At 40.2% G+C, this 13187-nt stretch overlaps 1 protein-coding gene across 4 annotated transcripts in view; it reads left to right on the top strand.

Annotated features, from left to right (window-relative positions):
• BRIP1 (BRCA1 interacting helicase 1) overlaps positions 1–13187 on the top strand; it is a 100029-nt gene that overhangs the window by 4819 nt on the left and 82023 nt on the right. For all 4 annotated transcript variants that reach the window (XM_033078198.1, XM_033078200.2, XM_033078201.2 and 1 more), the window contains exons 7-14: positions 3342–3632; positions 4069–4281; positions 4574–4773; positions 7527–7659; positions 8173–8324; positions 8408–8579; positions 8688–8825; positions 9955–10116. In XM_033078198.1, the coding sequence (XP_032934089.1) occupies positions 3342–3632; positions 4069–4281; positions 4574–4773; positions 7527–7659; positions 8173–8324; positions 8408–8579; positions 8688–8825; positions 9955–10116 (1461 nt within the window). The remainder of the gene's footprint in view (positions 1–3341; positions 3633–4068; positions 4282–4573; positions 4774–7526; positions 7660–8172; positions 8325–8407; positions 8580–8687; positions 8826–9954; positions 10117–13187) is intronic.

The following is a 13187-nucleotide window of genomic DNA, read 5'->3' as shown; positions in this document are numbered from 1 at the left end:
GTTACACATTCCAGGGGACTGGCAGCCTGTTACAATCAGGGTCTGGACTCCAGAATGGGCTAATTTACCACGATGGGATGAAGAAAGTTGTGGATTTGTATTACATGCTCTCACCTGACACTGTATCTGATCCTTTTCCTGCTGATTGACGTTTTGAATGAGCTCTTTGAAGCAAGTTCCAGCTTAATTAAAACGTTTGCTTGGTTAGCAGTGATCTGTGAAAGCCTGTGATAAATATTGAACTGGGTTCACCTGCTGGTGACTGGGGGAGGATAAACAGCTGCTTTGTGTGCTTTAAACAAGAGGCTGCAGCAGCAGCAGAATACTGGGCTTTGAGAGCTTCCAAAGGAGCAGTTGAAAAGCTCTTGGTAATGTCACTGCTGATATCTGCTAGATTGTGCTTGTGTGATATTTCACACAAGAGACATTCACTGCTGCAGCATTCAGCTGCCTTTGTAACTGGGAAATGTAGATGGAGATATGAGGAACTCCTCTTACCTCTTTGTGTTTCAAAGATCACAGCCCCAGTGTTTGTTTAGCTCTATTTTACACACAGGACAGGGTGCTGGACTCGATTATTCCTTTTTTAATCGGACTTCCACGTTTTTGCCATATAAATACTGATGTGATAGGCTGTTTTATCTAGCCCTGACAGAGGTACAAACAAGCTGCATTAGCCTAAGGTCCATATAGGCTGATATCTGATCTCTAATGGCATCTGGTCCTGGGTGTTTCTGATTAAATACTGCACAAAGTACAGGAGGATCTTTTTTAACTCTGCTCCAAATGAAAGTCCCTCTTTCAGATCCCAACAGCTGAAAACAGGTTTAGTTCTGAAGCCAGAGGGAAATATGAAATACAATTCTGTCGTCTTAATATGAATTATTTCTAATCAGCCTCCTTACCTAATTCCTTGGTAGGTAAATTGAAACATTTTCTAATTTTGTTACATCTTGTGCATTTACAGCTACATTTACATCTGTGGTGTGAGTGTAAAAATTCGTGTTTTGAGGCAGCACTGCCAAGGAAACCCCTTGTTCATGGAGACTTTTCTTTTTTTCTGCTGTAGGAACAGGAGAGGAGCACCACATTAGGTGTTGCTATATGATACCCACAGTTGTTTCTGCTTAGAGAAATACAGAATTAGAAGTTTGCCTTTAATAAAATTTAAAGATGTATTTTAAGGATTCAAGTGCAAATCGACTCACTTGAGTAATGTGGAAAGAATATGAAAAACTCAACTTTTAAATTGTGTTTTAACCAATTTTCTGAAGTCTTTCTTCATGACTAAGGACCCTCTAAAAAGGTTTTATTTATGAATGTATTTGGGGCTAATGGTGGCTGTGGCTTTCAGAAATGCTGTGACTACTGCAGGCACGTTTCTTTCTTAACTACTTACTATAAAATCAGCCTGAGTTTACAACTTTCTCAATATTGTGGGTTTGAGTGTTTTTTGAACATAAAACTTTTTTCAAAGTTAAAGGTAACATTTTAGTACTGAAATAATGGCTAAAGTGCTTCTTAATGCCACTATTATACCAATTCCAAACCTCTTAAACCAAACTTTTAAGCCCACCTGTAAAATACTGTAATTTATAAGCCTCACACTTAAGAACATTTTATTTCTTTTTTATGAAAAGAATATCCAGTATTTTTAGCCCATCACAGGAGAACTTTTTGTTCATGTTTTGTTTTTATATATTAATTTGAGCTGCATTTTCTTGTTGTTCTAAGAACTCTTGCAAAACAGCTGCCTCATGGGTCCTAATATTTTTCTATTCTTTTTCTTTGGCTTAGCATAGCAGTGAAATATTTTTCATATATATTTATCTGTGAAATATATTCATATATTTATCTCTATGAATACAGAAGTAAAGTCTCATCTTGGTGTCCTGTGCATTGTTTTTCCCTCTGAAAACACAATCTGACTTGGATTCAAATTAAAAGGTAGATATGTTCTTAAAGGCCCTACCTAGTCACTGCTTGAGTTAAATTAATTTTTAGCTTGGTAATGTGTTTTTCATTATTTCCAGGAGCAAAGCAGAATGTAACTGATAGAAATATCAAGGTAGCATTTGCAGTGGAGCTTTCTGTGTGAGCCCAGGGCTGGGCAGTGCACATATGTAACCTATACCATATGTCAGCTGTTTCCTGCTTGCCTGGTGACAAGAGCCCCATTCATAACTCTTCTTTTTATCCTTTCAGTGAATAAGTAATTATTCAATATAGAAGGCAGGATATTTGGAACTGGCTATTTAATGTGGCAGCACAGGGTAATGAAATCTGCTGTTGCTGGCAACTTGAGAGGGGAATGTAACAATTCCAGCATGGGTGTAACTTTATCTGCTTTGAGGCCTGTTTGTTTGGCACATCAGTGAACCTTTTATCCCAGTGAGTGGCAGCTCCAGAGGGTTACATTTACATGCTCTCTATCATGTATTGTAATATTTAATGGCAGGCAAGGCTGAGTGGGGCTGAGGCTCACACCAACTTGCTTTTCCTGGAGACAGCTTGATCCCCAGAATTGTGCTGTAACACACAGCATGACTTAGCATTTGTTTCTGATGGATAATCTTCCTGATACACTGCTAGGAGGGAGGAGTACGTGTTGTTACCTGCACCACCCCTGGAGCCCAAATCCAAACTCTGACACTGCCAGAACTCTTTGTTTTTCATGAGAGGTGTGTTTGGACTTGGTTACACTTGAGTTCCTTGTTTCCTATCTTCAAATTCATCATGACAATTTCATGCCAGTTGTTCCAGTATTTAATGTTCTGAATGACAGTGCTTCTCAGGAATAAAAAGCAAATATTTTACAGGATTAGTTTCTGTTTAGAATAATTCCCTGTGTTTCTTTGACTCTCCTGGTTACTCCATGGCCTTTGGCAGAATGGCACAGCAAGCATGTTTCTAATGGAGAGTGTGTGGTGTAGTCTGTTTTATCTGCAGAGTTCCTGAACTGTCTACAGTTCTTCTGCTTACTTTAAGGAAAAAAAAAATTAATTTGAGTGTTTGTTCCAAGTTTTCTTCATTGAAGGTTTTGGATTCTTGCTCATTGGAACTTCAATCTAAGAAGCTTTATTTGCATTATTCACATGTGTAAATATTCCACTGGATTAATAATTCTTTCTGATTGGGTTATGATAAAACTGTGATTGCTGGAAGGGTTTTTTATAGGGATTTCCAGGCACAAGGATGTGGTGCTTTAACATTTTAGAAGTTTTTGCAGCCCTGGTGACTGAACCAGCTACCCCAGAGGGCGCTTTCCAGACCATAAGCAGATTTAGCACATTCATCTCACAGTGGGATTTTGTGAATCAATTTTTTGTCTTGGTTTGCAGCCTCCTGGCCCTTGCACTGAGTGTTCTTGTTCTTCTGGGAAAGAACCTGATAAAGATCCCAGTCACACAAAGAAGAAAGAAAATGGAGATCGGTTGTGCGTTCCTAAAATTTTCTTTGGGACACGAACACACAAGCAAATAACCCAGATCAGCAGGGAGCTGAAGAGGACAGCATATTCCTGTGTGCCCATGACAATCCTTTCCAGCAGGGATTATACCTGTATTCACCCAGTGGTGTCCAACAGCAGCAACAGGAATGAAATGTGTGTAGAATTGCTGGAAGGAAAACATGTGAGTAATTTTGTTTGAGAAAATGAGCATTCATTAAACAAAGTCAGATTTAACAGATGGGATGAGCAACATTTTTTACTTCTTTGTATTATCTTGGTTAAATGCCAGCTGGTGACATTAAAATTAAATATTAATTGTTAGAAAATGCTAATACACAGTAGCAATACTGCAGAAACTTATGATGACAGGAATAAGATTTATGACTGCCAGGTTAACATTGCAATAAGACTTAAATTATCTCTGGGTCTATAAAGGAAGAAGAAAGAAGTGTCCTTTATTGATGTACATTTTAGAAACATGAATTTACCTGACATGAGGTGTTATTGTCTGGCATAAAAAGCAGCTGTTAGGAATGTTTCCAAGAAATAGCCAGTTGGAACATTGGAATGTTTTTCATTATTTCTTGTACCACTAAGTCTCTGCTCTTTGCTTTCAGGGCAGGTCCTGCTCTTATTACCACGGTGTTCACAAGCTCTGTGAGCACCATGCCCTGCAGCCTGCACCCAGGGCTTGGGACATTGAAGACCTGGTGAGCCTGGGCAGGAAGCTTCGTGCCTGTCCCTATTTTGCAGCCAGAGAGCTCATGGTGGGGGCAGACATCGTGTTCTGTCCTTACAATTATCTGCTGGACCCACAGATCCGGGACAGTGTGAGTATACTGCTGGCAAGTGGAAAGAGCTGAAGTTAAAAAGAAATTACCCACTGGATATTATGTTTCTGTGGTCAGCTGAGTTCCCATTCATGTGCAAAATATTATCTACAAAATAACTCCTGGGGTTTTTTCTCCCTTGAGTATTTTCTAGGTTCTGGAAATTGATTCAGAACCTGAAAAACTTCATTGCACTGTGATGCAGAATGTGCTTTTTTTTAACAGGATCCTGGTAGCTGCTGTTTCTCATGTCTTTCACTCTGTTTTACTAGCCAATAATTTCCTTTTTCAGATGGACATTAATCTAAAAGACCAAGTAGTCATTTTGGATGAAGCCCACAACATTGAGGACTGTGCTCGGGAGTCCGTGAGCTATGGGGTCACCGAGAGCCAGCTCCGAGCTGCCCGGGAGGAGCTCGAGCTCATGGTCAGCAACAGCATCAGGCAGAAGCACCATGAGCCCCTCCAAGCTGTGTGCTGCTCCTTGCTCAAGTAAGACAACTTTTTTATTGCTTTCTGTCAATTAATGCTTTTAATAATTACCTTTAAATTCCCTTTGATGGTGTCAGTTACTCGGTCGCATCAGATAAAATGGAGCACTTGAAAATCTGCAGTTGTTTGGTTTGTGTTCATTTGAGGAATCCACAGGGTTTGATCTATTAACTAAACTGCTGGTCTCACATTGGAATTCTCTTTTCAAAACTCTTGTGCTCTTCAATGATGTGCTGCTCTTTATGTGGCTTTTTTGGTTTATAAAGCTCAGTATGAAAGTTTTCATAAGATAAATTTTTGTGTTTCACAAGTTTCTCTTGGCTTATTTGACAAATAATAATAGCATTATTTTGTCAAAGAATGAATTGGTTCACGTTTATAGAATGCTTTCAGAGCCTTGGACAGGAGGTATTTGGAATGGGTTGGAATCTGTTCTTGGAATCAGATTGGAATCCACCAAATTCTTCATAGCTGAAAGTGAATTTGTCAGTCGTGCCCTTTGTCTTGCCTGGGAAACAAACTTCCTGGAAGGGGAAGAGCTGAACATAAATTGAAAATCATGAGAGGGGATGTAACCAAAGCAAATGGACAGAAGCCAGGAGGAAATGAGGGGTCCAGGGCAAAGTCTTTTGGGTGAAGTATCAAAGCAGCAGAAAAAAAGGGAATAATGCTCCAAGTGGCTTCACAGCAAACTGATTCTGCTTCAGTGTGTGCAGTACCTTCCTCTGCTGCAGTAGACTGTGCAGCACAGCACAGCAGGGGCTCACTCTCCCATCCTCACTCTTCTCAGAGTTAAAGTTTGTGTCCCACAGACAGAAGGCACTTGTGCTGCTTGGCAGAAACCAATTCTCCTACCTTGGATATTTCAAATGTTAAACTTTAGTAAAAGATAAGAACAGCATGGCTGAAGATTTGATTGCCTCAAGCTTTTTAACCTTATCAGGAAAACTAAGTTTGATTGTCTTGGCAAATCTGGCAGCAGCATGAGAAGCAGTTGCTGGAAGGTTTGAGCCTGGGTGTAAATAGCCAGTAATAGGTGACATGCCCCTGCACAGTGACATGGCTTTGCCAAATGCATGGGGAGCTAGAAAAAATTCTTATTTCACTTCCAAAGATCCTGGGCCCTCATTCCAGAAAGCACTTAAGGGTGGGCTTGGTGCCACAGAGGTGCTGCAGTGACCTTTGTGAGGGGTTTGCAGCCCCAGCACTGGAGCTGTGCTGGCAGGCTCTGCTGAGATGCACATTTAGCAGCACTGAGCACTTTGTTCAATGCAATATGCTGTGTCAACACTGGAATTTTCTGGTAGTGAGGGAAGCAGCAAATACTCTTCCTGGAATTGAAGGCATGTGTGCAACATCCATTCATTCTTTTCCTGGAAATACTGCATATAGCAATTTCCACTTCAAAAGCAGAGAGACCTTTCTGGGAATCAAGCTAATTTTATTTATGCTTCCTACTTAGCTCTAAAAATAATTTTACAGGCTTTGCAAGTAAATACTTTATTGTTAGATGGAATTTATTTGAGAATTTAGGATGTTTTTTGGTGATATTTGGCCATTGTGTTAAGTTTGTATTTGCATTTTTCATTTCAAAAGTATGTGATGGTGTTTGAAGTTCATAACAGGGAAACATTTTACATTTCCTGAAGTGTTTTACTCATTGTAAATCTGTTTGATTCCTGTCATAGGGGCCTTGTCCTAATTTCAATTCCAGGTTCTTTTGATGTTACACATGAGGAATTTGGGCTAAATTCTGCTGTGTTAGTGATCACTATTCCCTAATGAGACAAAGCAAATTATAGCCAAAGAAGTGATTGTTGTGGCAGTATTATTTGCATTTAACCTGGCAGAAGGGAAGTTATATTTTAATTGTTCCATGGATCAGATTATTTGTGGTGACAGGGCAGGAAATCTAGAAGTGAAACAGTCCCAGAGCCTTGCTGTTGAGCTGCTAATGATGAACTGGTTTTGCAGGTGAATACTTTGAGCTGTTGCAGCACTGACAGCTGTCCTTTTGATGCCTGCTGCCTTTTGATGGGCAGACAGCTCCAGCCTTTCTGGGAGGCAGGGAGAGGGAGCTGCCTGCTTTTTCCACGAGCTCTTGTGGTTCTGCAGGGATGAAGGAGGACATGCTCACTCAGAGAAAATTCCAGCTCTGCCACAAATGAGATGATCTCCATGTTCAGCTCCTGCTTTTAGCAGTCAATCACATTTTGCATTGTCTCACAGTTCTAACTCTCCTTCAGAATTATCAGCAGTTGCCAATACCTGAAGTGTGCACTTTTTGTTGCCCCACTTTCCCTTCCATGTGGTAACATGAAAAGTGTTCATTTCATGCCTCAGGATTTGTTCTTAATTGGAAAGTCAGGATTTGACAGGATGATAAACCAAGCTGCAGCCATTGCAGTAGTGATGAGTGGCTTTAGATACACAGCAGAAGTCTTGCTTGAATTAACCCGACATATCAGAAGAGGAAATTGCATTTTAATTCCTTTTCTTTATTATCTACTATATAAAGTATAAATATGTGGGGAGACATTTTCTTCTCATTTCAATGAGCTGCATCCAGAGCAGTTCCATAACAGTGAAAAGCAGGCACAAAGGAAAAGCAGAATCTCTCTCCTTACATGTAGCAAAACATTTATCATCATCTTAGAAGTCTGGTGCAATTTTTGAGGTTTGCTTTGTACGTGCAAAGTGTCTCTAAATCTCTAAAATCAATGCTGAAATGATTTCTGCTCTTTCTCTTCCAGCTGGTTGCAGGAGAGCTCAGGGCAGCTGGTGGAGAGAGCCTATGAAACTGCCTGTAAGGTGTGGAGTGGCAAAGAAATGCTCGGCTTTTTGCACAAAATGGGAATAACTGGCATTACTTTTCCCATTTTACAGGTAATGTTGTGTGCTGTATAGATGAGCACCACCATGCATAATATTGGTGGTGTTAAACATCCTAAAATGCACAGAAGTTAAATGCAAACAGATCTTTTAATTTACTGCAATATTGAAAATTGTCTGAAATGATTCCTGATGAGAACCAGGAGTCATCCACTTGAACTTACTGGGATTTTGGGGAATCAGTGTTGTGAAGGATACAACTGCTCACATAAAATTGTTTGATTTGAACCATTGAGCCAGTGATATTTTTGCCTGTTCTATCCAGCTGCATTTTTATTGAGTGTTGAAATGGTTTCACCCTATTTCCAAGTTTACCCTTCCTTTCTGTGTAAGCCAGATATGTTAAAGGCATTGCTAAAAATTGAAAGGATTGTTCCCTTTCCCCCTGACTTTATAGATAATTTAAATGACCTTTTGAAGCAGTGAGCTGGCAGTCTTGGATCTCTATTAACTTTGGTTTTGAGAAGTCACTTAGAATGTTGTTAATATGGAATTTGCCTCTTGCAGAAACATCTTGCTGCTGTCCTGGAAAAAGAAGAAAAAGTTTCTATGCATGGGAGAGAGGAACTTATTGAGGTGCCAGTAGTGAGCCCTGCAACACAGATTGTGCTCAAAGGCCTGTTCATGGTCCTCTCCTGTCTCTTCAAAGAGAACAGCAGGTCAGGTCTAACATTAATGAGCTGAATGCTCACAATTTGATTGTTCAATTGTAGATTTTACTGATATTTCTCTCTCTGTATAGGTTTGCAGATGATTACAGGGTTGCTCTACAGCAAACTTACACCTGGATGACTGAAAACCAACGTGATGATGCAGATCCAAATCCCTTCTTCGTGAGGCCCAAACATAAAAAGAGTTCAAGGCAGAAAACCCTTGTCCACATGCTGAATTTTTGGTGCTTGAACCCTGCTGTGGTGAGCTGAGTGTGGAAAAAGCTTAAAATAATCTGAGTGTAACAAATACACATCAGATCTGAAAGGGATTGTGTTGATGTTCTGAATTTTTGCTTTTCTTTCTCTCAGGCTTTTTCTGACTTAAATGAAGTTAGAACAATTGTTCTGACATCAGGCACGCTGTCTCCCATGGATTCCTTTTCCTCAGAGCTTGGAGTGAAGTTTTCCATTCAGCTGGAGGCGAATCACGTTATCCGCAACTCCCAGGTAAAGGGGTGTGAGCTCCAATGCTGCCCATGGTACAAAAACAAACCCAAGTGATGGCAAACCCATCCTGTCAGTTAAAAGAAAGGGCCAGACTGTTGCTTAGCTCAATGCAATGGAAAAGGACATTTTTAGATGAATAGAGGCACTTTTTACACACATTTCATGATTATAAGATGCACCATTTTGACTAAAATTTTGGTCCGAACCCAAAGTGCGGCTTATAATCAGGTGTGGCTTCTATATGGACAAAGAATGAAAAGTTGCTGTTTTAGTTGGGAGGACAGGTGTGTGCTGAGAAAGGCAGGAACTTCTCTTTGAAATGGAGAGTGTAAACCCCTTCCCTCCAAATTATTATAATTTTGAAAGCAAGAGGTTTTCAGGCAAAAATATGGGAATTAGGAATAACAGTTCTTTTCTAGGGAAATTAAAATAGAAATACAGCACTACAAAGAACAAACCCCAAACCCTGACACAGTCAGAGTACAACCTGACACCCGTCAGGCAGGGTGTTGGCAGCAGTCCCATCCCATGGTGGCTGCATCCTCCTGCAGTGACAGATGTGGCTCAGTTGGAGCAGTGCTCCTGTACAAGGTGCAGTTTCCCTCCGGAGCTCCAGTGGGGATGTGGAGAAATACGGTTTCCCTCTGGAGTCCAGTGGAGAAAGGGGCTCCCTTAGTGTCCCAAACCCTCTGTTTTTATCTTGGTAAGAAATGTTGGGCTCTTCCCCCTGGCTGGAGCAACTCCCAGTGGGATGCAGTAATTTTATCAGTCCCACAGTGGGACTCAATGGCCATGAGCAGAAAATGACTGGCTGGAGGAAGGATGGGTTGTGAAAAGATAAAGAACAATGCCCTGCCTGGTTTCAATGGATGGCCCAGCAGCAGAATATCTCCCATGGAGATCAAGATCACTGCCCCACCCTCAACAGATGGTGATAGAACAGATCCCTTTTATCACACCCTGGATTGTGACCCAAGACAGTTGCCGACACCCGGACGTGCATTACCTGACATCAGTTACTGCACTTCAAGTACTGAAATGAATTTCAGAAATACCTCAATATTTCTTTCAGACTTCAAATGTCCTTATTGAACCTTTAGAGTTAACTGTGTGCTCTGGAACACCCCAGGTTTGGGTCGGCACGGTGGGAGCGGGCCCCAACGGGCGCAAGTTGTGCGCGACCTTCCAGCACACCGAGACCTTCGAGTTCCAGGATGAGGTGGGAGCCCTGCTGCTCTCAGTCTGTAACACAGTTGGCCAAGGAGTTCTGTGCTTTTTGCCATCCTATAAGGTAAGGAGAACTGAATTGCCATTCTTCCCTGATGCCTAGAGGAGCTGGAACAGAGTTAAGAGGAATAAAATGGAATTTATTGAAGGGCCTTCAAAGGCCACACCCTGGCAGTGCCAGTGCCACAGTTGTGACCCTGCCCTGATGGCTCCAAGATGGAAGCAAAAGAGAGTTTGGTCAGGAGATCTCACATTTTCATAGGTTTTAATCCATTTGCATACAGGAATCAACTGTCCAATTAATAGCCTCAAATCATGAAGTTTCATCCTCCTTGCTTGCTTGCCCACCCTCCTCTTTCCACGTTGTTTATGCTCATGGCCTGAAGTTTGAAGAGATTGTCCTTGAGTCCCCAGCTGGAATGGGACTGTTTTGTCTTCACCACCTGTGAAAGATCCCAGGAACCCTTAATACAAAACTAAAAGCTGCACACCCAAGCAGAACAGAAAAACTTAAAGCTCAAGGCATCAAAACCACACACCTTTAAAATGCATTGTGATCTGCTTTGTACATCCACATACAGAAATGTAACAGCACAGTGGGATTATGCTGTTATTTCTTGGCATTCAGGTTTGTTTTCATGAGCAAACATGTTTGTTTTTTCTCAACAAATGTACTTATTAACACAGATAATAGTTTCAATCAGCCTTACCATAAAACCAGCCAGATCCATAATTTTTCCTTTTTTCCTTTCCCTGAAGATTTGGAAATTGTTTATTAAGAAAACAATAAAAAATCACATCATGAAATGATACTTTCTGTGTAACTCAGCAGCAAGAATGCCTTTGCATGTTCTCTCTGTGCTATCAATGCAGAATTCCTCCAGTTAATTTCTCCTTGCCTTGTTTCTTGTTCCATTTCACTGCATTGGAGATTGGAGTGTATTTTTCTTTAGTCAGGGGAATTGCTCACTGACATTGGCTGAAAGGAATCAAATTTCTCCATTTCAAGCTATGTAATATCTAATTTCACTGACAACAGTTATCTAATTATGGTTAATCTGGATCTCCCAGTAGTTCTGCTTTCTTCTCTATTTGTTGCTGTTGTTTATGGTCAGGATCAGGAATATAAACCTGCAAGATAATTCTGTAACTCATGCTCATTTTTCTTGTAGTGCTTGCATGGGTGTGACTTTTTAAATTTTAAGTGATTATTTATGATTTCTAAAAATCATTTAAACTGACAAAACACAAAGACCTCTCAAACAAAATCTCCAAAAAAATCCTACCAAATGATTAAATCCCAACATGATGGAAATAGAATTTCAGCCCTTTCCCTTCATCCCTAAGGTTCCTAAAGAGAGACTATTTTACAAAATGAAATAAAAACTATTTATTGTTTTTTTACAAACCCTTCATCTTGTATAATTTAACTGGCAGGCTGCAAAGGCAGGGTTGTTTCTTGCCTGGGTGTCTTTAGGAACTGGAACCACAGTGCAATTCCTGACAGTAACCATTAGGTGACCACATCAGACCAGGTAATGTAAGCCCCTGAAAAAGCAGATTACTGACCATAAATCCATTTAACCTCACAAAACTCTGCACTTGCATGCAAAGGAAATGATCTGACAAGAAATCTCCAATCTATTGAAGAATTTACTGGAGCATCTTTCAGTTTGCAGCGTTGTCTTTCCAAGTGTGTCACGTTGGAGAGTTGATCTTCCATATCCAGAGCTGACAAATATTTATGAAAGTTTTGATGAGAACAGTAATGTGAATTGCAAGTAAAGGGAGACTTTGTAATGACATTTAATAAAGGAGGAAAACAATTGCTGGCCAGCTCTGGAAGCTTCCCCCTCCCTGCCCTTCTGCCTCACTGAAAGGTCACCCCACACACAGCTGAGTGTTCTGTTCTTTGGAGGAACCATCCCTGAGCCCAGCAAAGTATTGATAAATAGAAATTGCACACAATTGAAGGATGATATTTTAAAATCACATTGCCAATATTTTTCTATGGATGCCCTTTTTCTTCCTAGTACTTTTGTTCAGGATTGGGTTGCCTCTGAGATTAATATGTTGGAAATACAGAATAATGTAAGCACATTAATACAGGGAAAACAAGGTATTGTTCTTTCATCATCATGCAGAATATTTGCATTTCAAAAGTGATTTTCACAGGAAATTGCTGCCTCTCTTTGAAAAGCTGCAGCCTTCAAAGGAATTTTTCAAGACTGTCAAGATCTGATTAATACACATGGTCATGGAGCTCACTATTATGAGTTAAGCAGATTTTTTGATGGCTCAATCTGTTTTATGAATTGAAGTTTCAACTTTGGTATAAATGATAAATAAAGGGTTTTTTCCCCTCTCTGGAAGGCTGAGGACAATGCTCTGAATTTTAAGTGCTTTCTATCCAGGTAATTTGATGGAGCTGGGATTTAGTTTGGTATGTACATTGGATTTCAGCTTGGAATTGCTACCTGCAGTATGAATGGGGGAAAAAGCAATAGCAGAGAAATTTCCCTTTATCTTAATCAGGTATTTGAGTAAATATATTTTTAATTGAAGACTGACTGTTTAAAATATGTGTGGCAAATCTATGGAGTTAATGCAGTGAAGGAAAATATGGATGGGCAAAGAAACCATCAGCTGTACATGCCCACATTTGCTGGGTGTCTGTTAGGAACACCTGGGATGGTTCATGTGGGATAACTCACAAACAACATGGACATTTTTAGTGTCAGTGTTGAGTTGTGGCACATTGACTTTTTTTAAAAATCAGCTTCATCTTAACAAGCACCAAATTCCAAACCTCCATCATTTTTAAGGCTCCTAAAACTGGTGATACTATGCAACAAAAATGCATTTATGTGAAAATCAGTAGCAACTCCAGCAAAAAAACACTCTATAAAAGAGAATATCAGAAGGTGAAAAGATTGCTCAGAAATCTAAGATGCTTTTAAACAAGATTAAGATAAGGCCCATTAGGGCTCATGTTGCCAACCTGTCTGCATTAAGATATATCTTGCCTGGTGCCTGCATCTTGGATGATTCATTCAATATGTGTCATATCAAAGTCAGGCTATCCAGCAAGGAGAAAAATGCTAATGCTTATAAATTTTAGTGCTAATCCATCAT

This window comes from Catharus ustulatus, chromosome 22 (genome assembly GCF_009819885.2).
Source record: "Catharus ustulatus isolate bCatUst1 chromosome 22, bCatUst1.pri.v2, whole genome shotgun sequence".
NCBI classification, from domain to species: domain Eukaryota; kingdom Metazoa; phylum Chordata; class Aves; order Passeriformes; family Turdidae; genus Catharus; species Catharus ustulatus.
The sequence above is the reverse complement of the archived record's forward strand: the minus strand, read 5'-3'. Positions and strand labels throughout refer to the sequence as shown.